This window comes from Calypte anna, chromosome 11 (genome assembly GCF_003957555.1).
Source record: "Calypte anna isolate BGI_N300 chromosome 11, bCalAnn1_v1.p, whole genome shotgun sequence".
NCBI lineage: Eukaryota > Metazoa > Chordata > Aves > Apodiformes > Trochilidae > Calypte > Calypte anna.
In genome coordinates, this window is record NC_044257.1 from 15,656,621 (window position 1) to 15,678,527 (window position 21,907).

Genomic DNA, 21,907 nt, shown 5'->3' on the forward strand with positions numbered 1-21,907 from the left:
TTCCCCCTTCTAACAGCATGGACAAACCCAAGGCATCTGAAATGGGTATTTTTCTGTATTGCTCTCTCTTGTGTTAGGGATAGGGTACTGAGGTGGCTGTGTTTTCTGTTGAGTGTTGGCTCTGCTGCCAGGGTGGGAAGGAAGCGGCTGATAAGCAGAGAGCCAGCCTGGTCAGATGGTTCCTGCAGGGGCTGCCCTGGGTGACTGGAGGGGGAGATGCCATGTAGCAGGAGAGCTCCAAAAACAAACCAAACCCAAGCTGGCCAACCCTTTGCAAAGTCCTCTGCCCTTATTACACTGACCATACCCAACCCGAAGCGTGCAGCCGAATCCACACGCTGCACGACACGGGCAGGTTTTTTTTGTTTTTTTTTTTTTTGGTTTCCCTGGAAATGCTCCCAGGGAATGCAAGATCCATTTTTAGTGCAAAACATTGATGTTTTCATGTAAACAGAGAAATGCCCAGCCCATGTCATTTACTAAACCTGAGGCTGTATCCAGACTTCTTGGCATCCCTTTGAGCAGAGGACCAGATTCGCAGGCAGAGAGGAGCACGGGGCATGTGAACTGAACAGAGAGGCTGCAGTCCTGGTGCTTGCTCTCAGGTTGCTGCAGGCAGAGCTCCTGCTCTGCCAGCTCCCTGGCTGTCTGCTGCCTCCAGCCCTGCCTCCAGCACTCCCTGCTTTGCCAAAGCCTCCCTTGGTTCCATCTACACTTCGTGCTGTCACTGGGAGTGGCGTTTTGACGCTCATCATCATTTCCTTGGACTTGTAGAGTTTTACCAAGCCACCTCTGGGAATTGGTGTGAGGGTGGATTTTCTCTAAAGAGTACTATTTTTAATACAAAGCAGCCTCTGTTCCAGTCTTTCGTGGCAGCATGGCTGCTGAGGAGGTAAGAATTGTCTTTTGTTTATCCAGCTGTCCTGTGGATGGGTCAATCCATGAAGTAGCTTGGGCACGGCCAGAAGTAAGGCAGGGGCTTGCAGAGGACTGGGACAGATGGGATTAGGCAGCCAGGAATGCTTTTCTTGAGAGTGGAAATGCTGTTGTGTTGAAGAGTTGGAGACTTTTCAAGTTAGTTTCTGTTACGACTGGAAGGTGACAATGCAGCTTTTCAGGTTTTGAAAAAAAAAATCCTGTCAGTCTACTGGACTCTTTTCACTTTGAAATTGATTTTAATTCTTTCTGAATGTGAATTCACTAATTAGCAATGTAGAATAAAATGTCTTTGGCATGATGTTGTGATGGCCTCTCTTCTCCCTTTCTTATTGACTAACTCCCTTTTAAAGGACCTATAGTTTGGGAACAGTGTCATAACAGGTATGTTATTAGTTTGAGGTAAAAGGTATTTGCAAGAGGAGATGCTAGAAAGCAAGATGCTCTGAAGCTTAAAAAAATCCTTTAAAATTTAGAAAAAGGGAGTCACAGTTTTCCATTGTTTCCACAATAGAAACTGGTTTTGATGTATGAGGTTAACTTTCCATTCAAATGTTTTAAGTGTAGCTTTTCAGCAAACAAAAAAGACAGAACTCCAAATACAAAGCAGCCCACTTGAAGGTTGCATGTAGGAAGCACATTTCCACTCGGGAATTTATTTTTTTTTCCAAGGAGTTTATGGTGGTGTCAGTGTGACCTTTTCCATTTTCTTGCAGAAAAAGATTTACAAGTACAAGAAGGTGCTCAGTAACCCCGGCCGCTGGGAGGTGGTGTTGAAGGAGATCAGGACGCTGGTGGACATGGCACTGACATCTCCCCTTCAGGATGATTCCATTCACCAAGCACCACTGGAGATTGTCTCAAAACTGCTCTCAGAGGTATGACCTCAGCAGTGCTCATGCAGGGAACTTTTACATTTAGATGAGATGAACAGTTAAAAGTTTGTGGGTGGGTTTTATTTTAACTTGGGCTGTCAAAATTCTGCCTTCGAGTATACTCGTGACTTCTGCTGACTTATGTGGAATTTGTACTTGCTGGGGAGAAGGAGAATTTGACCCATGCTAAGTAGATTTCTAAAAACAAAACACACTTGTCTTGAGTTTTGGAGGTGGTTGGTTTTTTTTGTTTTTTTTTTTTTCATTAGTTATCATAAATTTATTATGGGTCTGGTACATGTCTTATTTCAAGTTAGTGGTAAAGCTCCCCTTGGCTTCTAGTCCATTGGCTTTGTCTGTATGACCAATAATTCTTGTAGCATTATAACAATAAATTCATTGTGCAGCTATTTTATTATTACCAGCTCTGTCAAAGAAAAATATTTTCCTTCTTCAGAGGTATCTATCTTCCTTTTATAGCATCTATTTCAAATACTTAACTTTCCATGGATGGGAAATGTAACGCCAAGCAGGTTTTTCATGTCTTAGTTCTCATGTGTAGAAAGATTTGTGATAAGCAAAACAAAAGTTGCTAGCTATTTTTCTTGCAGTAGGCCAAGCTCTTAGCAGCTTGCAGTTTTGAATGGATAATGCTGCTGAGAAAACCAAAAGCAAAATCTTATGCATAGGTGGTAGCATAGGTGGCTTCCAGTAAATTTGAAGAAGCTGTTTCAGGAAAACTGCAGCAATTAGCTTACCGTCAACACATGATTATATGATATACAACAGCACAACAATTATTTTATTAATTTTCTTAGAAATACATTGGCTGTCTTAAGATTTTTAAGAAATATATTGCTAGCTTTGATTTTCCAGCTGATGGAGACCTACTGTGGCATCCTGGTGTTTGTATGCTCAGCTCTTATGGTTGGGGTGGCTTGAGTCTGGAGAGAACAGGAGCTTTCACAACCCCTCATAGTAGATAATATTTATTTAATACAATGCTTTAAATTTGATAATTTCTTCAACTAGACCATTGCAATCTTGAACCTTTCTGCTTGTGTCTAATGGTAGCTGAGAGCACTCTGTGTGCTGATGTGCCAACTCAGAGTACTCTTTGCTTATTCACTTCTGTTCAACTCTTTCAGAACAACAACTTAACCACTCAAGACCACGAGAGCATTATTGTGGTGAGTATCTGTCTGTCAAAATGAGGACAACTCTGTATTATTTGATAACACTTCTGTTAATGTTTGCTTCTGCCTCAGTGAAGTAGGGCAATATGAAAGCATTTCCACTAATGCTGGTGAACTAAGGCAGAATCAAACCCATTTTTAGTTCTACTGTTTTTTGTGTGGCTTTGTCATTCTTCTTTTCTTGTTTCACAGAATAGTAACAATACAGTTTCCTTGTGTGCTTATATGAAATAGCACAGCACAGTGAGGGTTAATTCTCTCCCAAAATGGCCTCTTTACCAGGCTACACAGTGCAATGTTCATATCTATATATGTACTTTAAATAGGCAAAAACATCATTTCCAGATGTGCCCTATAAAACCCTTAGGCCTAATAGTTTCCTGAGGGGCTAATGCTGCCATATACAGAATATCTTCATTGCTGATGGCATGTAAGCAAGTGATTGTTTTTCTAAGTGTGGGTATGGGTATGTGTCACTGCAGTTTAACCCCCTGCTTGCTTGATTTATAAAAATACCCTCTTCAACTTTTTACTTTCCTGTAGGTTGCATTTATTTAGACAAAGAAATAAGTGAATCAGATGGCTTGTGCAACAAAATTAAAAATCTTAACAAATTACCAGAGAGGTGAAACTTGGTTTCCCATCACTTTAATTTGATTACAGTCACTGGCAATTTCCAGGAGATTTTCCCAGTAATCTAATCTGGAACCATCACTACTACCTGATTGTATCACATCATCTCTGTGACTCTTTCTGGAATGAGAAGGTGGCATGCAGCTGCCAGGAGGTGTGAATTGTGTTTTAACTGCTGCTTAACATAAATCTTTAGTTGCAATCAGTCACCGAGATAAGTTTAATTTACTTTTTTTTTTTGAGATGTGCAACAGCTTTCACTTTACTCTAGTGCCAGGAGTAAAATTCAATCCTCCAGGCTGTTTTGGGGGAAGGTTTTGGTTTTTTTTTAAATAAAAGAAGTAAGGTGGCCCTGCTGTGAGGAGGGAAGCTGAAAAAGGTGGCCTTCAAAGGTCCTTTCAGCACACCTTATTCAGCAGTGATGGGTGTTGGCTTCTTCACTTCAAGTCTTGCTCTTTTGTAGGTTCTGCCTGAATCAGTAAGAAGGCAGTTTCTGGGCATTCAGAGCTAACTGCTAATGCTGTGTATTTATGTAGTATCTTAAAAGTAGGCAGTGATTTGCCAGACCAGTGCAACCAACTTTCCTTCTCTAGATGGTGCTGGAGCAGACTAGTATTAGGATTTATCCTTTCCTGGAAAAGAGGCATGTGTTGCCCTAAGAGGTCAAGGCCAGAAAGCAAGTTTCTGGTTAACTACAGCATACAGGAGGAGAACACAGAGTGCATTCATGCTGTCACTCTTCCACACTGATGATACAGGTAGAGCTGTGACCTGCTTGACAATGTCAGTTGTGGTTATTCCCTAAGTGCAGGAAGGATTGGGCTGGAACAACAAAGCTCATCTTTCCTAGGCTGACAACCAGGCAGTTACATCCTTGATGTACAGGAGAAGTGTAAACACTTGGTGATTTTGCAGTATATGGTTCCTGTGGTTTGACAGGTCCTATACAGAAAACACTCCAAAAGCTGGATTCAAGGGACAGCGTCAGTGAGTGAGGATATTGTAGATCCACTGAGCCATGTTGTGTTCTCCATCAGTCAGACTGTTGCTGGACCACCACCAGAGAAAGAGTGAACAGTTGCATCAAGATGGCACAGAATAATGAGCAGAAACTTCACAAATGCTATATGTAACCAAAACAGAGCTTTGCAGTTGTGCTTGGGTTTCACTGTTAAAATTCACACTGATCTTGACCTGTTTGTGAAAATGGCTATTGTGAAACATGGTTATTGCAAGCAGACTCACCAGGACTGAAATCCTTAAGGTGATGAGAGGGAGAGCAAAACCAAAGCAGGCTGCCTTTGTAGAACTCCCAGGGCCATCCAAATGAAATATCTGGTGTTCAGTTGCTTAATACAAAATGTCCTGGCTGCTGTGTTTAGAGTCTTGCTTTTAAGTGGGTACTGGGAATCCCTTTAGCTCAAGACTGGAAAAGCCTGAAGGCACCATCACATAGAGAGAATACATTGTTCTAGGACCATTTTCTAATTTACAGAGGAAGTAACAACAACATAAGTTCATTACACCCTCAGTGGCAGGGATGACCTCTAAAGTGTTTACTGCCCATAAGCACATTGGTTTGCGTAGCAACAAAGAAGGAATGGTTGATCTCCACTTGCCCAAAGTTAGATGCTTCATTTTGATGAATAGTGTCCTCCAGGGTAAGAGCAGTGCAGTTAAGTTATTTCTCACAAAAAAGAGCTTGAACTGTTTTATAAAGGATGTGGGTTTGGTGTTTTTCAGTTTTTTGCTTTTAAGGGAGACGTTATAACTGAAACAGTGAGCTGGATTCATCCTGTTTTACATCCTAAAACAATTATAAAAATTGTACTCCTTTATGTTTTATCTATTTACACTGATGTAGGTAAAAGCAAAAATTTCCAGGGTTTTTACAGCAGTGTGCTTGAACTTACATGAAATGAACACATAGCCCACTTCTAATTTCTCCACTGATGCTTTTGTCCTTCTTTATAAAAAGTAAGCTTTTTTTTTTCTTCAAGAAAAATACATCCCTGCAAAATTCTTGCTCCAGTTACAGTCCTCTAATTAAATTTTTCTCTCTCTTTCTTTTAAAGGCAATTGCACCTTTGCTGGAAAACAACCATCCTCCTCCTGACCTCTGTGAATTTTTCTGCAAGGTATCAGAACACCTTTGCTTTCTGAAATCTGATAGTTGTATGTGAGTGTAGTTCTTTGAGGGGGTGTTTGTTTTTTTAATTTAACTCCTTACCCAAATGGAATATGCCCAAATTGATTCCAGTTTTTGGTCAACAACCAAAGATGCTGGAAAACTTAAAAGCACCATCATGATAAATAGATGCATATCCTTACTACATCTGACTGTACAGTCCTGATACTCTGTAAGAGTTAAAATCTTCACTCCCACACCCCAGTCTGAGTACAGGAGATGTCCTACTTGCATGTTCTCTTTAGCTAATGCAAAAATGATTGGAATCACTGTGTTCAGATGAGTTGGTAATATGATGCACAGTTCAGCCCTAATGATATTATGTCATGGGGTAATGGTAGTGGGAAGATCATAAGGAGACATCATCTTCCCTGGTGAATCCCTGCTTATGCCACATTTTGCATCTTTTCTGTGAATATCTGAGTACTCTGGAATTCAGAGCTTCTGAATGTGAAAATACTGCTGTTCCTCTAGGCCTGTTTGTGTTTCAGTTTTGACTCTACTAAAATTTGCTCACTGATGTCTGGGTCTACATTCTGAGTGCTGCTTATAATTCCCATCCAGAGTTACTCAGCAGCAGCAGCAGCAGCTTCTTCCTACAGGAATTAAGTCAAGACTGTTGTATTTTTATAACTCACTTTGAGGGTCACATCCAGCTGCGAACTCAAGATGTTTTTATTCCTAATTTTTTTTTTTGCCTTTGGTGGGCACATAATTATCTTTAAATATGTGGGATAGTTGCAGGGTCATAGCCTTTTCAGAACTGAAATGAACAAGGCTGATGAGAAGTCTAATGCACCTTCAAAACTGGCCCTGTCTTGAGTGGGAGATTGGACCAGATGACCTGCAAAGGTCCTTCCCAACCTGTTATCAGTCAGTAATTCATTATTAAAGCATGTTTTAGCCTGTGATAGGAGAATGGCTTCTTGGTCTTCTCCAAATTTCATCAGTTTTGTTCCATTATAGTGCCTGTGTCTACATAACTTTTGTACTCAACCCTTTGACTTTTAAAACTGTTGGCAAGTTTCAGCCAAATTCGACAAAAGGGGTACAAGTCTCAAAAATACTACATTCCAGTGAGTTTTGTGGAAAATAGGCAGTAGGGAAAGGAATTTTTGTAGTTCTTGAGTTCTTGTCCCATCCCTGGAAATTTCAAGGCCAGGCTGGATGGGGCTTTGAGCAGCCTGGTCCTGTGGAAGGTGTTCTGCCCATGCAGAGGTGTTGAAACTAAATGATCTTGAAGATCTTGTCCCGCTCAAACCATTCTACAATTCCAGTAAATCCATAGAAGAGGGCAGTGTTATGAGTACCTTAACCCAGGAAAGATTAATTTAGCCTTGGTTAATCTTGGGTAATCCATGAATGGGGTGTGAAGCCAAAGGAAACTCCTCTTCATGATTTCTGTAGCTCAGAATGACTCGTTGCTCATTACAGCACTGCCGAGAGCGCCCGCGGTCCATGGTCGTGATAGAAGTGTTCACACCGGTGGTACAGAGGATTCTCAAACACAACATGGTGAGCACATGTGCTAGGGGAACTTGGTTGGTCTGTAGAAGTGTTACTGTGATAGTTTTCATCATTGGTTTAACATAAAATAAATAAGAAAATCAGAATAGGCACTTTGTTGATTTGGGACTGATGCCCTCAACGTTTTTTAAGATACCTCCAGCTCTCTGGATTTCCATTTTTTTTCAGGCTCATGTCTGTTGAGTTTTTACCAAGGTTTCCTGGATTTCCATGTGCTTTTCTGCTACTCATTTTCTTTCTTGTTCCAGGAATCTTGCTCTCTGCCATTCTGTTACTCTTCTTTCCTGGGACACATTCTCTCTTCTAATTGCTGATCAGTTCCTTGCTAGTGATTGAAATAAATTCTAGGAGGCTGCCCTGCCACATTTTCACTCCCTGACTCTGAATATATTCTTCTGTGATCCATATGCCTTTCCTAAGAGAGATCTGAGTGTTTCCCAGTCCTCCATCCTTTGTGACTTATTAAATTTCATGCTATGTTTTTTTAAGTTACATGAAGAAATTTTAATTCCCCAATGTTGTGGCAGAATAACAAATAAAATACAGTATTTAAGACAGTTGATTTGGCTGTAGTCTCAAGGATGAGTCTCATACATCAGTAACCACACAATCAACTTTTTGTCACTAACTGATATAATTTTAGAGACCATCTGCAGCCCTACTGTGTACAGCATGAACCCAGTAGAAAACAGTTCATATTTTTGTTTTTATAGCAGTATTATTATTTAACTCCTTGAGTTTACAGAACTACATAGAAAGCCCGGGATGGCAAAAAAGGTCATATTCCTGGCTTTGTGCCTGCACTCTGCAGACATGTAAACATTTTAAAATATTCTGTAGTGTTCAATGAAATATTCAATAAATGTTATTCTTGGATCCCCGACAGATTTTTTTTTTTAAGCATCCCAAGCTCTTGAGGGGTCTCAAATAAAATCTCAATGCCTAGTGTAATACTTGTATTTGCTTGACTTCAGAGAATTGGGTATATTTACCATACTTAACATTTGCAGATTGAAAATCAACATGTCTATACCACAGTGTGTAGTCAGAGAATTTATGGTGTCTTATATTAATTGGAGTGGATATGGGCACTTTACTGCTCTTTAGGGACTACTGTACTGAATAGACTTTTAGAGAATGTGTGTGTGTGTGCATGTAATAAAGTTATTCTTTAGGGGGACAGTATTGTTGGCAGTAAACTTCATAACCTTAGGAGGCCCCATGCAATTCACTGTGCCTGCAGCAGGAGACCAACTCCCTGTTCCCACCTCTGCTGCTAATTTACTCTGTGGTCTTTGATAAGTTCATGACAAGTTCTGTTCTGTTTCTCACCTATAAATATACAAAATCCCCTATAAAACTAGGAAAGAGTGCTTCATTTAGCTTTCACTTTGTGATTATCAAAAGAGTGAGGATAGCTGTTTGTCTTGCTGGTACTACTGGTGATGTGCAGACTGTTGTGTGCTGAGTTGTTTGGGGAGTGCTCAGCAACCCCTCAGTGTCTTTGGATTTAATCTGTTTGTAGGCTCAGACCAACTTTTAAAATCTAAGCAGTATTGTTTCGTGTTGGGTGGGTTTTTTTTGAGCAAACAATATTAATAGTGTGTATTGTATGTCACCTGGGATGGTGACAGAGCATCATGTTATATTTAGAAAGATCTTATATTTTATAGAGGTCAGCAGTGATATCCTCTTGGAGCTTTGTTCTAACTTCAGCCAGGACACCAACACACGTTGAAAAATGTCATAAACAAATTACAGCTGCAGAAGCTGTCTTGCAAGGAGCATTCAGGAAATTAAATGGCACCAGATGATATACAAAGCACATATGGTCTCACGCCTTTGACCCAAGTATATTTGCATTTCCCTGAAGGAGTTTTTAGAAGTTTAATGTTTTTAATTGTAATGCCAACTCTGGAACTGCCCATAAGCCCTTTCCTTGTGAAGCTATCAGACAGCCATTCAGCACGAGCAAAGCATGACACTTAGGCTTGAAGGAGACCTTGTTCTGCCTAGGTTTGTGTTCACATTTTCAGTAATTTTCTCTAGCAGTAATTTTCTCTACTTTCCCTATGAGAAAGTAATGCAGGTTGTGCTGTAGAAGTACCTGACACCAAAATAAATAATGAAGTTTCACTGCTTTGGGAGTGTATCTTCCCTTTTTCAGATCAGCAGTTTGTCACCACTTAGGGCATTTCTCTAAAATGTCAGTTGCCATTTATATTTTCAGGATGATTCTTCCTCCAGAGCCAGCTGCTTGAGGGATGCCTGGGAGGGCTCCATTGTCCTCAGTGGGCCTTGGAAATTTAGCTTTGTACTCATCTAACACCTGGGTAATAAGGTTACACCTGTGTAAATGTGAAGAAATGTGCTGTAGAATAACACTCACCAGACAGCAGATTTTAGTCCTTTCACATCTAAAAATAGCAGGTGATGTGAGGAGATGCAGGGTTTCACTTAGCAGGTGCCTTTCCCACTGCAGGATTTAAAGAAAGTGATTGAAGAACTGATTTCTGGATTTTATAAGCTATCACTTATTGATTGCATATCAAAAAGGTTTTCTCTGAAACCAGAATAGGTAAGATGTCAAACATGGAAGTAAAAAAATATTTTTTGAGTTGCATTTTTAAAAAAAATGGCAGTTTTGAGTGGAAGCAGTTATTTTTAAAAAGGCAGTGATGGAAAAATGCAAAACAACAAGAAAATGCATTTCAAAATAAAGGTGCAGAGTGAAGTGTACAAATACAAGTTCAGGTAGGATTTTTATTTTCCTACTGAACACATCTTGTTTCAAGGTGGGTATGGGAGAAAGAGGAGAGTTGGAAAGCTTGTCATTATTACTGAGAAGAATGTTACTTCAACATCCAGTGGTCTTGAAGCTGTCAGCTTAATAAAAAAAATTTGTGCTCAAGTTGATTTCTTTTGATGATCCCATTTTGATGTACATTGCAGGCACGTTTCAACATCTTTGGTGTTTCTTCTTTTTGGACAGGATTTTGGGAAGTGCCCTCGGTTGCGGCTGTTTACTCAGGAGTATATTCTTGCTTTGAATGAGCTGAATGCTGGAATGGAGGTGGTGAAGAAGTTTATTCATAGGTTAGTTACATTTCATTGGTGGCATATTTCCAGTCCTGTGTGTGCCCTTCACTCTGTCACTTCTCCCAGCCCTGGTCATCTCTTCACTGGCTGCTAGGAATAGCTGATCCTTTTTGATACTGATAAACAGCAAAGAAGTTACATGAGTCCATGAAACAATGTTTTTTAAGTATCTTTATTTTTCTCCTTTTTAAAACCAATTTTCAAATATGGATGTGTTTTTTGCCTTGTTCCACACTGGTAGCAAATTAACTTTGCTATGTGTACGTTCTTTTTATACATTTAGACTCAGAGCCTCTGCAAAGAGATTTCTGTTAACTTTAGACCCCATAATACTCAGTAGTGTGAGCTTTTGAGGGGACTGGAGTGGTATCCCATCAAATAAACTGAGGATGCAGCTTAGCTTTCCTCAAAAATAGGGCCATTGGGTAGAGATTAAAATAACTCTTTTATGGCCCTTCTGAAGGCACTTCCCCAAGGCTGTCTCTCCAGTTCTGGCACCCTCTGTTCTGTCTAACTGTTTTTGCCCTTAAAAAAATCTTCCTCAGAATAATGTCATCTTGGTTTTTGTTTTTCAGCATGCATGGTCCAACTGGACAATGCCCCCATCCCAGAGTCCTGCCCAATCTTGTAGCTGTCTGCTTAGCAGCCATTTACTCATGTTACGAGGAATTTATCAACAGGTCAGTATGAATTCCCAGCTCATCCCAAACTCATGGCATCTAGAAATGAGATCAGTGTGAGTGTGGGTGTGGGGGGTGAAAAAGGTTTCTTTGTCCTCAACTCTGCTCATTGCTAGTGTGAGTTCTGGTCAATATTTCTGTAGATCTGTGAGTGTATTTGTTACACTTTGTGTGCTTGAAATCCAGAAAGATGCTGAACCCTTCATTCACTTGCACTCACTGTGGAATGTTCTGAGGAAGGCAGTATGACAGTCTGGGATTGCACTTCCATGGTTCCCATGCTTGGAAACGGGGGCAGTGCTGGTGAGGCAAAGAGCTGAGGAGCTCAGCACTTGTCAGTGCAGAAGCTGTGAGCTGCCTTTCAGGATGATGCTCAGCAGCCAGCTCGGTGCTGATTTTGGCCACTCTTGAGATACTCCACCAGGGCAGGCTGCAGCTCTAAGCAGACCTTTTAGGCCAGCAGAAGATGGGAATTCTGGGAATTAAGCACTACCCAGAGTAGTGTCTGTTTTGTCAGTGTCCTTTCTGGCACATGAAGTGTGTGTAACACCTGAAGTCCTGAAGACAGGGTTGTGTGTTAATTCCTCCATTACTGTGGAAAATTTTGCTTCCTGACTTACTGCTAAAAAGGGGGCTCAGTTTTTGACACACAGTCCAGTTTCCAGTAGACACTGAGGGTTCCCCTCTGCTGTGTTTCCTGTTTGTGCCTATCTGACTTTCCTCATGGTAGAAGATGGACAGGAGCTGCTTAGTGTCCAACAAAGATTCCAGACACCAGGGCTGCAGACAAATGTCTGGGCATTTACAGATGGATACTTAGGCATGGATTCTCTTACAGCTTTACAAAACTTGGATGGAAAGGTTCACCTTTATCCTAAACTGGCATGTCAGTTCATCTTTGTAGAGTAGGGGCTGCAGAACAGTCCTTTTAATGTTGTTAATTGATTTCAGTAATCTGATTACCCAGGAGAAAACAATCTGGTGGGCTGGGGTGAAATGCAGTGGGGAATTGCAAAAGATCTCAGTGTTGCTTTCTCTCTCTTGTTGTGTCTGTCTATTGAAAATGACTTGTTTATTTTTAAAATTCAGTCGAGACAACTCGCCAAGCCTGAAGGAAATCCGGAATGGGTGCCAGCAGCAGTGTGACCGAAAGCCCAATCTCCCCCTCCGCCTTCTCCACACGAGTCCTGACCTGGTCTCTCAAGAGGCCACCTTGACTGAATCCCGTCTCAAACCTGTTATTGTCACCTCAAATGACATCCACGTGGAAGTGGAACGTAACAACACGGCTAACCAGAAGCTGACAGCCAACGTGGGCAACGACAGCGAGCCCAACCTGATTGACTGCTTGATGGTCAGCCCTACCTGCAGCACCATGAGCATTGAGCTGAGTGCCCAGGCAGACAGGATCCTTGGCTGTTACGTGGAAATACTCAAGATGCTGTGAGTAGCTATTTTTAAACAAAGCTTTTTGAACAATGTCATCTTAACAATGGGGGGCTTTTCCCACGGGGCTGTCATCTTCAGCATCTGTGGCCAGCAAGCACATGGTTAGAAACCCAACTCCAGACTCTTTTAAAGAGACATCTGGCACTGCCAGTAGGTTCTAAAAATAGCATGGAGAAGATGAAAACAGGAAGCTTATTTGCACAGTGAGCCTCAGAAGATGGGATCTTGTTGCTGGTGGTTTCTGGTTTGTTCTTGCCCACCAAAGAACATAAATCCATTTGTCTCCTCCAGGCCTCTTGGGATTGCCCAAGATAGAGCTAGAAAAGACAGGTCTGTGCTAGGCAGTACTGCTCCACTGGCTTCAGCAGGGGCTGGATGGGATGAGTGTCTTTTATCTAGGTGTTCTCCCTTTGCTTGTTGTAGAAGTCTTATGACTTGTTGAGATGTACTTGTATTTGAGTCTATTTGTCAACTGGTTGCTTCGGTACAGCAGACCTTCCTTAGTGAACAAATGTTCAAATAGCCTTTGCAAAGTGGTGGCTTGATGGTTTCCTGGGAGACAAATCCTCTGGATATCTTCAAGAGTTCTTTGGGAAAAGCTTGTGTTCCTCCTGGATAAATAAATGAAAGGGGTAATACAAAAGATGGCCTGCAGAATGGAAGAAAATAATAGAAGTGCAGTTAAACAACCTAAAACATCTTTATTTACTTCAACAGCCAGCTCTGCTACTGTGCTACAGTATGTCTTTGGGCAAACTGTTACAATGCTACATTGATTAATTTTTTTTAATGTAAGGCTTCTTGAAGTAACAGTGGAGTTTTTTACAGTACAAGACATGGGTGAAATTTGTACCACTTTGTAAACCATGAGCAGGTGGTTATGCTGGAGACAAATATAATCTGGGTGTAGGCTCTTAGGGAGTTTGATGATACTCAGCTGCTGTGGTGGAGGATTTTGTGAAAGTTTTATCCCATGTTTTAATTTTCTTCAAAATAGATACTACCAATTGTGACCATCTTTCACTCACTGCACAGCTGGCTTGCAAGTACATACATAAACATACACTCAGTAGGGACAGGGCACGTGGGTCCAAGATACCATTCCCGCTAGATTCTTGAACAGAAAGTTGCTGAAGGCTCATATCAAAGTGAGTTTTCTTTTTCTGGCATTGCTTTTTTCTGCCTCATTAAATGTTTGCATTAAAAAAGCACAGCATCTGACTTTGGTTCATCTGGTAGACTCTAACTCTTCAGCTACCCAGGATGCATTAAACACACCATGTATTTATTCCCATCCCCTTGGCTCCAGGTGTTCTCCATAAGCACTGTGAACTCCCAATCTTGATGTTGGCTTGGGTGCTGACTCACCAAGCATTGGAGCTTTTGGTTCCATCATGCAGCTGACACACAAACATATTCACAAATGGCCATGGTCTTCCTCACTCTCTCCACATTTTATGTATTTGATATGCCAGATTTCTGTATTATCCTACACAAAGAATTCTTATTTCACTGCATATGTAATTTTTTTTTGTGTGTGTGTTTGTCTTTTTGAAGATCAGACTCTTCAGTAGTAACAGTAAAAATGGGAATCTCTTCTTGTTCTCACACAGGTTGCGTGTGAGGAACAGCCACAAAAAGGGCTTTTTGTGCCCTTTTTCAGCTTGTGCCTTTTGAAAGGTGAAACTCACAGGATATACATAGTGAAGGACCAGCAATACTACAAAATTGGTTCAGCTCTCCTCAGATTGCCTTGCCAGGGTCCACAATCTTCTTCAGAAGAATATAGGACCAGAGCCAGGGCTTGTATTTATTGTAGTTCCACTGATTTGGGTTCCTTTCCATTCCTGTTCCTAACCTGATTTTTTTTTTGGACCTGAAAGCATTAATGCAGAAATGAGTTCTGCTCCTGATTCTGCCCCTGACCAACCAGGAGGTTTTAGATGTTGCTTCTTTTTGTGCCTCAGTTTTCTTATTCATAAAATACAGGTAAAGATTTTAAATGTTGGTTTTTAAGTTCTGAAACCAGCATTGTAGGAGGGCTGGTAGTTATGAACAGAATATGCTGTTGTGATGCTTATTTCTTGCACACTCAGACTCTTCTTGAACAAAGGCTTTCTGATGCACTAAGTACTATTACTTTACTTTGAAAAACCAAGCTTATGAAGAAAGAGAGTTGAAGAACATGCCAGTAGAAAGAAAACATGAATTATAAAGCAACTGCTATCAGGAGCTGAGCTCTCAGAAGGCAGTCACTTAGATAATTTTCTTATTAATAACAGTGGTAAGCCAAACATAAATAAGTTGCTTAGCACTGAATTTAATTGTTCTGTTAGGTGTCTAACTCAATATCAGCATCAAAAAAAAGAGAGTCACCAACAATGGTATCTTTTTTACATAATTAACTTAGGGCAGCAGGGAGTAATTCATTTAGGCAGATTTTAATTATTGAAAGTCTAGCAAATAAAAATTCTTAACAGTATCTTGGTTAGAGGACATTTTATTGTTCACCTAACTCCTACACAATACTGTAGGAGTTTTGGGGGGAAAAAACCACCACTTTTAATATTAGTAAAAATGTAACAGCAATTATTTAATAACCACTGTAATACCTCACTTTTTGCACAGAAGGCTGAATGTGCAGATTGGCAAGTTCAGCTGCAGGGCTGTTACCAGAATACCAAGGATGTCTTTGACCCCTTTTCTAATGTGGTTGAGTAACAGAACACAACTATTGCCTACTAAAGGCAAATAGAAAATCGTGGGTTTTAAGATGCTGGCAGATGACCCAAAGTCTGGGCAGGTTTTAAAGGAGACACAGTCTCTAGTGGAACATAGTATTTTTGCCCTGCACTCAAAAGTGGATCAAAACTGCTGTGTCAATATTCTCTAATGTGTTTTGGACTCTGATCATGTTATTGATGCCAGTCAGTGCCTCCTGAATGCTACAACTGGTGCGTAGAAAATGCACTAAATTAATTGAAATATTTCTGTTCATATTAAATTAGAGGCTCTGAGGGCTGCTTAGCATTGCTCAGCTCCTACTTGCATCTTAATATTTCCATGCATTATAGAATTTCTCATTCAAACTTGTGCTTGAACAACACAGCTGTGGTTGAAAAACTCTGCAGCAAAAGATGCTGTGTGTCCTCTTCCTTGGACTGGATAATTTCAAAGTTTGTGTGTCAGACCCCACTGATTCCCCTGGCAACACTCAGCACTTAAACTGTGCTTGTCATGAAATCCAGATCAACAAATGGCAAACTAAACTTGCTGTAAGAATGGACACTTTTTAGGGAGGCTGTGACAGTGATGCTATTGTATTGTAAGTCATTATCCTCTGTGTTATTTTTTATTTCCATGACTGCCTGTAGACTCAACACCTTTGGACAAACTTGTGTTGTTTTTCCCCGATGCCTCCATGCCAGCTGTGAGCACTGGAAGCCTCCGCTCTGTTCAGGACCTACTAGGGCTTTTCAGTAGTGCTAAATTTTCTTATTTTGGAAAAAAAAAAAAAAAAAAAAAAAAAAAAAGACAAGCCCAACTCAAAAGACTTCTCACTGTTTTGGTCATAGCAGATTTGTGCTTTATGTGACAGGGGGACTGATGGGGCTTTTTCTGGAGTTAAACCTAGTGTTACACAGTTCAAGGACTTGTACCTAGAGCCAGGGAAAGAAGGGATAAGGTGCATGTCTAGGGGCCTTGGTCATCTTAGTATTACGGGATAACCGAGGAGTTACCTGAAAGACTTTTCATCTTGTCAAGCTGCTTGTGAAACAAGCTGCTTCCAAGTAGTTGCTCCTTTATTTCCATCTTAAAACAGGGGACTTGGGGCTTTCAGTCTCTGGGTGCTAAGACCAAAAGCTTTCCAAATGCAAGCACCCACTGGAGCTTCCCCTGCCTTCTCTGCATTCCCCAATAGGTCAGTGGCATGCTCTGAATATCCCAAGTGGACTCTCTTATGTCATGTTTATCAGGGTTGCCCCGGGCTGCTAATATGTTTTGGATTGTTTGCGTGGCACATGACATATGGGCAGGTTTTCATTTTGGTGAAAGGTGATCCTGGGGAAGGAAAATGTATTATGTTGGCAGGCAGGCCAGTAGTGACGATGGCCCAAAGGCAAAGTCACTGCAGTTGGGGATTATTTAATTATTAGGGTTGGCCAATGCTCTGGCCAATCCCTTAAAAAAGGTTTGTGGGTAAGGAGAGCTGTGTGCAGGAGAAGGTGACTGTGCTGACACCCATCATGTGCTGGGCACCCTGACCCTCTCCTGGCACCCATTTCCCAGGAACCCATAGATCAGGCTATGGGTTGACTGCTGTGCTACTTGCCTAAAATTGCAAATCCTGCAAAATTCCGAGCCTGGGACTGCATCAGGGAGTTTTTCTCCCCCTCTGCTTTGATAAAGCCAGTCCTGAGATTGTTGTTTGGTGGGTGTTGAGCCCAGCACCCTCTGGGGAGCACCCAAAGGAGTTGGTCACAGCCACCCTCCTGAGTTCTCCCTGTAGCTCCCTCCTCCTGGCATGACCTCTTTGGCTCATCAGGGTGGTTGTTAGGCTGTTAACTGCATTCAGAGATAATCTATTTCTCTTTCTTTCTTTCCCTGCTTTAAACACATGTTAGAGCTTTGAATGGACCAAAAAAAAAAAAAAAAGAAGAAAAAAAAAAAGAAGAAAAAAGCAACTGTCTGAAATGAAAGAAGTGTGCAGATGAGATGAGCACAGACAAAGGAAAATGTTTTTGAAAAGGGAATAGGTGGGAGGAGGAGAAACACTGTAGGCTTTTAATAAGTAGTTTAGCTTTATTCTTGTGCTATGTTTGTTTCATGTTTCCTAGCTCAGATTGAAGGGATTACAGATCCCTGTATATTTTATGTTTGGGTCCCACTCACATGACCAAACTCAGTATATTTCATAGGAGACAATTTTCTTTCTTTCTTCTCCTGGTAGGAAAAAAAAGGCTCTGGTTTATTTTCACTACCCTCTGGCAAACCTGCTCTGCAAATGGATGCCATCCCTAACTCCCAGCTTCAAGAGAAGTCAGAGAATGATACTGTTTAATTCTGTCTGCTGTGTGTCACTCAGTCTTAGTTCATTACAAATGAGCTTTTTTTCTTCCTCTTGCAATTTTCTTTGAAGATCAGCCATGAAAAACTGATTGGTTCACATTATTACTAATCATAACTCTCTCCATTGCTGAAGGAGGAATGTTAGTGGTATAACACTGAACCTGAGATGATACTGGAACTCCAAGTGGGTCTCAGCTTTTAAGCTCCTGTTTAGGGCTTTATCTCATGGGATGTGAGACATCCTTAAGACCTCTGAATTACTCAGCTCAGCCTTTTGACTTTGGGGTCTCTTTTGCTCAAAAATCTTCATAAAAATGTCAACAACAATTAGTCTTGTGGAGAGCCTTAATCAATCAAAGCTTTGTTAAAAGAACCCAGCAAGCTTATCTTAGAGGTACTACATCAGAGATTTCCTTGACTTATTTCACTTTATAGGACAAGCTTCAATCTCAGGTTTTTCACAATACTTGCTGTACACAAAATGGAAAAAAACCTCAACCCCTATGAAGAAGTCCTGCTTCATGTCTTGCTGTTCTGAGGCACTAAACAAAGCTTGTCATCTTCCTTATTTCATTAGCATCTAAGCAGGTAAAGGATTTTATCTCTGGAAAGAACTCTGTGAATGGGTGATCTCAGAGTGCTCTACTATGGACTCAGGTCTGGTTTAGGCTATTGTAACACTCATTATCTCAGAGTTGCTCATAACTGAGCCCAGAGACCAAAATGCTTGATGGAGGAGAAAGATCAGGCTCAGTGGCTTGTAGCACACCTGGCATGGGTGTGAGGTTTCTTTTAAGGATGACACTGTCTTCACATGTGCCGTGCTTTGTGCCTGAAGTGCTATAGATAACAGCAGGAAAATTAAAAGTTGTATTTATTGGGGGACAGAGCCAAGACTCTCAAATATTGTTGGCTTGGTGTTTTGAAGAGAACCAGCAGTGAGGTTTTTGCCTGGCCAGTGCCACCAGCCTTGTACCGGAGTTCCTCTACAGTTGTTTTAAGAGCTGGAGGTGTGGGAGGAGACATCTCCCTGAACTCAACATGATGTTGTGGTTCTTGGCCTTTTGGTAGAGGGAGCTGAAATATGAATGTAACCTGAATTTGTACTGCTCTTGGGCAGGTGATGGCTGGCTCCCTGCTTGGGTGTTATATCATGATGATCACTTCAATTAAAATTTCTCTGCATGTTGCTTTTTAAGAATACCCTGCTCATACACCTGGGTTTTATTTGTGTCTATAAACAAGCCTTTGTGGGCTGTCATTTGTTTAATTTGTTTATGAGAATCTCAGGTTTTTGTGTGGTTCAAAATGGATGAGACTTTGGAAGTGCATCCATCTTCAATTCTCTCAGCTAGAACCTTCTCCTTACAAAACTTTGATTATTTTGGAATATTTTCTGTTCATATGTTGTCTGTTCCTAGTGGTATCTGTAGATGCTGTCCATTTGAGAACATTACACTTCATTCCTCCTCAAGAAACACCACATTTTGTGTCAAGTTTGCAGTAAGCTGCAGCCACTAATCTTATTAAAACTGAAATCCAAAAGGTACCAGCAGACTGTAGGCTCTTCTACACTATCATCTGCAGACATCCCAAGGCGTTTCACCCAGTGTGAGGTTTACTACATTGACTTCTGTTTGCACTCATTGGTATGAACTGGAATGAAAGTGGACTAGCAGGCCAGGATCTGGGCTTTGGCTGGTGGTTTCTCTGCCCTCTTTTGGGGCCAGTGGCTTGAGCTCTCTGCTGTGGTTATCCTCCTTTATTCTCATAATAATGTTGGCAGTGCTTCATTCCCTCTTCTCTCACCTCTTAAGCTGAAGTCTTGGCACTGTTTAAATTGACCCATTCCTCTGTACTATGATCAGAAGTTGATTAAGGAGGTGTCCTTGTTTTTACAAATGGGCTCATGTGCTGTGGCCAATCAAAAATTAATAAATTTCCAATGTAATGCAGAGCAGGGCTGTAAATAGCAATGGCCTGGTAATTGCTGGACCAACTTAGATGAAAGTATTAGTTAGTGATTAAATGTCAACAGGTTTCATAAACAGCAAATGTCTTTAAGTTGGCATAAAGAGGGTCTCTCTGGAGGTCATTGTAAATACCAGATTTACTGTGACTTGGTGGAGATTGTGTTGAAAACAGAAATGGAAATGTCACAACAGCTCTTCAGGGTATCTCAGTGAAACAGGAGGGCTGTTGATGCCTGGAGTACCAAAGTTTTGACTCCTTGAACTACCTGTTGACAAACCATATTTAATGCTTGGTAACCTATAAATAAAATGTTCATTTTCCAGGTCAGACTATGATGACTGGAGACCAGCTCTGGCCAGCTTGCTTCAACCTATCCCATTTCCCAAGGAGTAAGTTTGCACTCTAGTATATACTGGATTGTTCTTTCTACTGTTGTTGTATTGACACCTAAAACCTGATGGGAATAGGAGCTTTGTGGCTCTAGTATTGATTTAGAATCTAGAGTTGATTTTGGCTGATAGAGAGGGATTCAGAGACTTCCCCAGCTTCATCTTCAATCCACGTTTCTCCAAGATGATCCTAAAGAGAGAAACAGTTAACTAGAGACAGGCAGATAAGAGAGGAAGGAAAACTGGTGAAGATGAGGTAAAGTAAGAGATTTAGTGGAGGAGGAGGCCTTACTGGTGTCATTTGTATTTTCCATTAAATGAAGAAGCTCCCCTACAGATCAGCCAAAGCTCCCTCAGAAACCTATTAATGAACAGGAGTGTTTATGAAATGCAGACCTCCACGGGCAAACATTACAACCTGTAATTGTACCATTTGCTAGCTTATCACATCCCCTAATGACCTGATGTCTTGAAGCAGAAAGGTCTAATCCTCTGTGCCAGCTAGAGCTTGGAGATAGGCAACAGGGACATCATTTACCAAGTCAGACCTGAGTCCTGGGGGAGGTGTAAACCATACCATGATGCAAGGCCCTCCACAGACCATTAATTGCTTTACTGGTGTCTGATGTTAATTAGTTCTGACCATACCTTAATTGCATTGCAATTAAAGAATTCACCTGGAGGTAGGCAAAAAAAATATTTTTTTTAAATTATATATATATTATATAGCTGTATTTTAAGTCTTTTCCTTGCTTTCTAAGCTTCCACTTAGTACCTTGTCTAAGACAGGACCCTGAAAAGAGCTGCAAGATTTGTTCCAAGTGCTTTTCCTCCCCCTTAGTTTTATCTCCCTCAGCTTAATGAAGGAGACTTTACCTGATCTTTTTTGGAAAGAGTATTCTTTTTGTCTTGTGTGCTGCAGTTGCTTAGCAAATTCTGTTGTTATCTGGAAAGAATTGAAAAGTGTTTGCTTTTGTTTTGATTTTTTCCCAACCTCCCTTCTCCCAAATCCTCATGTTCTTCTCTTTTCTGTTTTAAATTTCAGGGCTCTTGCACATGAGAAATTCACAAAGTAAGTTTGGAGCATTTGTTTGTTTTATAAAAGGGAGTAATAACTTAAAATAATTGTACTGGTCAATAATAGCACTAATGCATTATTCAATATTGTGCCTGTAATGTTTTTTATCTGCGAGAGGCTGTATGTTCTGTTAGCAATAATAATATGTAAATTACTATTGTAAATAATGTAAATAATAATGTATGTAAATAATAATCTGTAAATTACTGTGACAGCAGAAGCCCAAGAACTAAAGACTAACATGCTTGTAGAATTTACAAACCAGTTTGTCACTGCACAACTTTGAAACATTTTCTAGATTATTGTGAGTAGATATTGTCCTTGCTGTAATTACTTTTAAACCTCATATTTCCTTCCTGTGGAAGCAGCTTAACTGGTTTCTCTCTAAAAAGTAATTTATCATTTAAAGTGTAATCCAAGAGAAATGTAACACTTATGTGAATACTGCAACCAGCAACTTAATATTGTCCTTTAACTTTTTTTTCCAGGGAGCTGAAATATGTGATTCAGAGATTTGCAGAAGACCCGAGGCAAGAAGTGAGTTTATTGCCTGTTTACTCAGATTATTAATTGGAGGAATTGCAATTATATTTGATCAGAATAATCTCTCTTCAGGTAGCTTTTTTAAAAACATGGTGTGGTTTTGCTGGGCTTAAGTGTCTTAGAGAATAATAGCCACTAGTAATAGCACACAGTCTTGGTGAATGGTTTCTTGGCTTATGCATAAACATGTGTTGTGACCTCCTGTTTGGCATCAGTTGATTCTTTGATCCACAACCCACAAGATTTTCACACTCTGTTGAATCTCTCTCA

General features: G+C 40.6%; 1 protein-coding gene across 8 annotated transcripts in view; it reads left to right on the forward strand.

Moving 5' to 3' along the window:
* The window catches only part of CMIP (c-Maf inducing protein), a 129,452-nt gene that overhangs the window by 94,288 nt on the left and 13,257 nt on the right, over positions 1 to 21,907 (forward strand). For all 8 annotated transcript variants that reach the window (XM_030457638.1, XM_030457640.1, XM_030457641.1 and 5 more), the window contains 10 exons: positions 1,653 to 1,814; positions 2,960 to 3,001; positions 5,716 to 5,778; positions 7,263 to 7,343; positions 10,348 to 10,451; positions 11,030 to 11,134; positions 12,224 to 12,577; positions 19,951 to 20,016; positions 21,062 to 21,088; positions 21,583 to 21,631. In XM_030457638.1, coding sequence (XP_030313498.1) covers positions 1,653 to 1,814; positions 2,960 to 3,001; positions 5,716 to 5,778; positions 7,263 to 7,343; positions 10,348 to 10,451; positions 11,030 to 11,134; positions 12,224 to 12,577; positions 19,951 to 20,016; positions 21,062 to 21,088; positions 21,583 to 21,631 — 1,053 coding nt within the window. The remainder of the gene's footprint in view (positions 1 to 1,652; positions 1,815 to 2,959; positions 3,002 to 5,715; positions 5,779 to 7,262; positions 7,344 to 10,347; positions 10,452 to 11,029; positions 11,135 to 12,223; positions 12,578 to 19,950; positions 20,017 to 21,061; positions 21,089 to 21,582; positions 21,632 to 21,907) is intronic.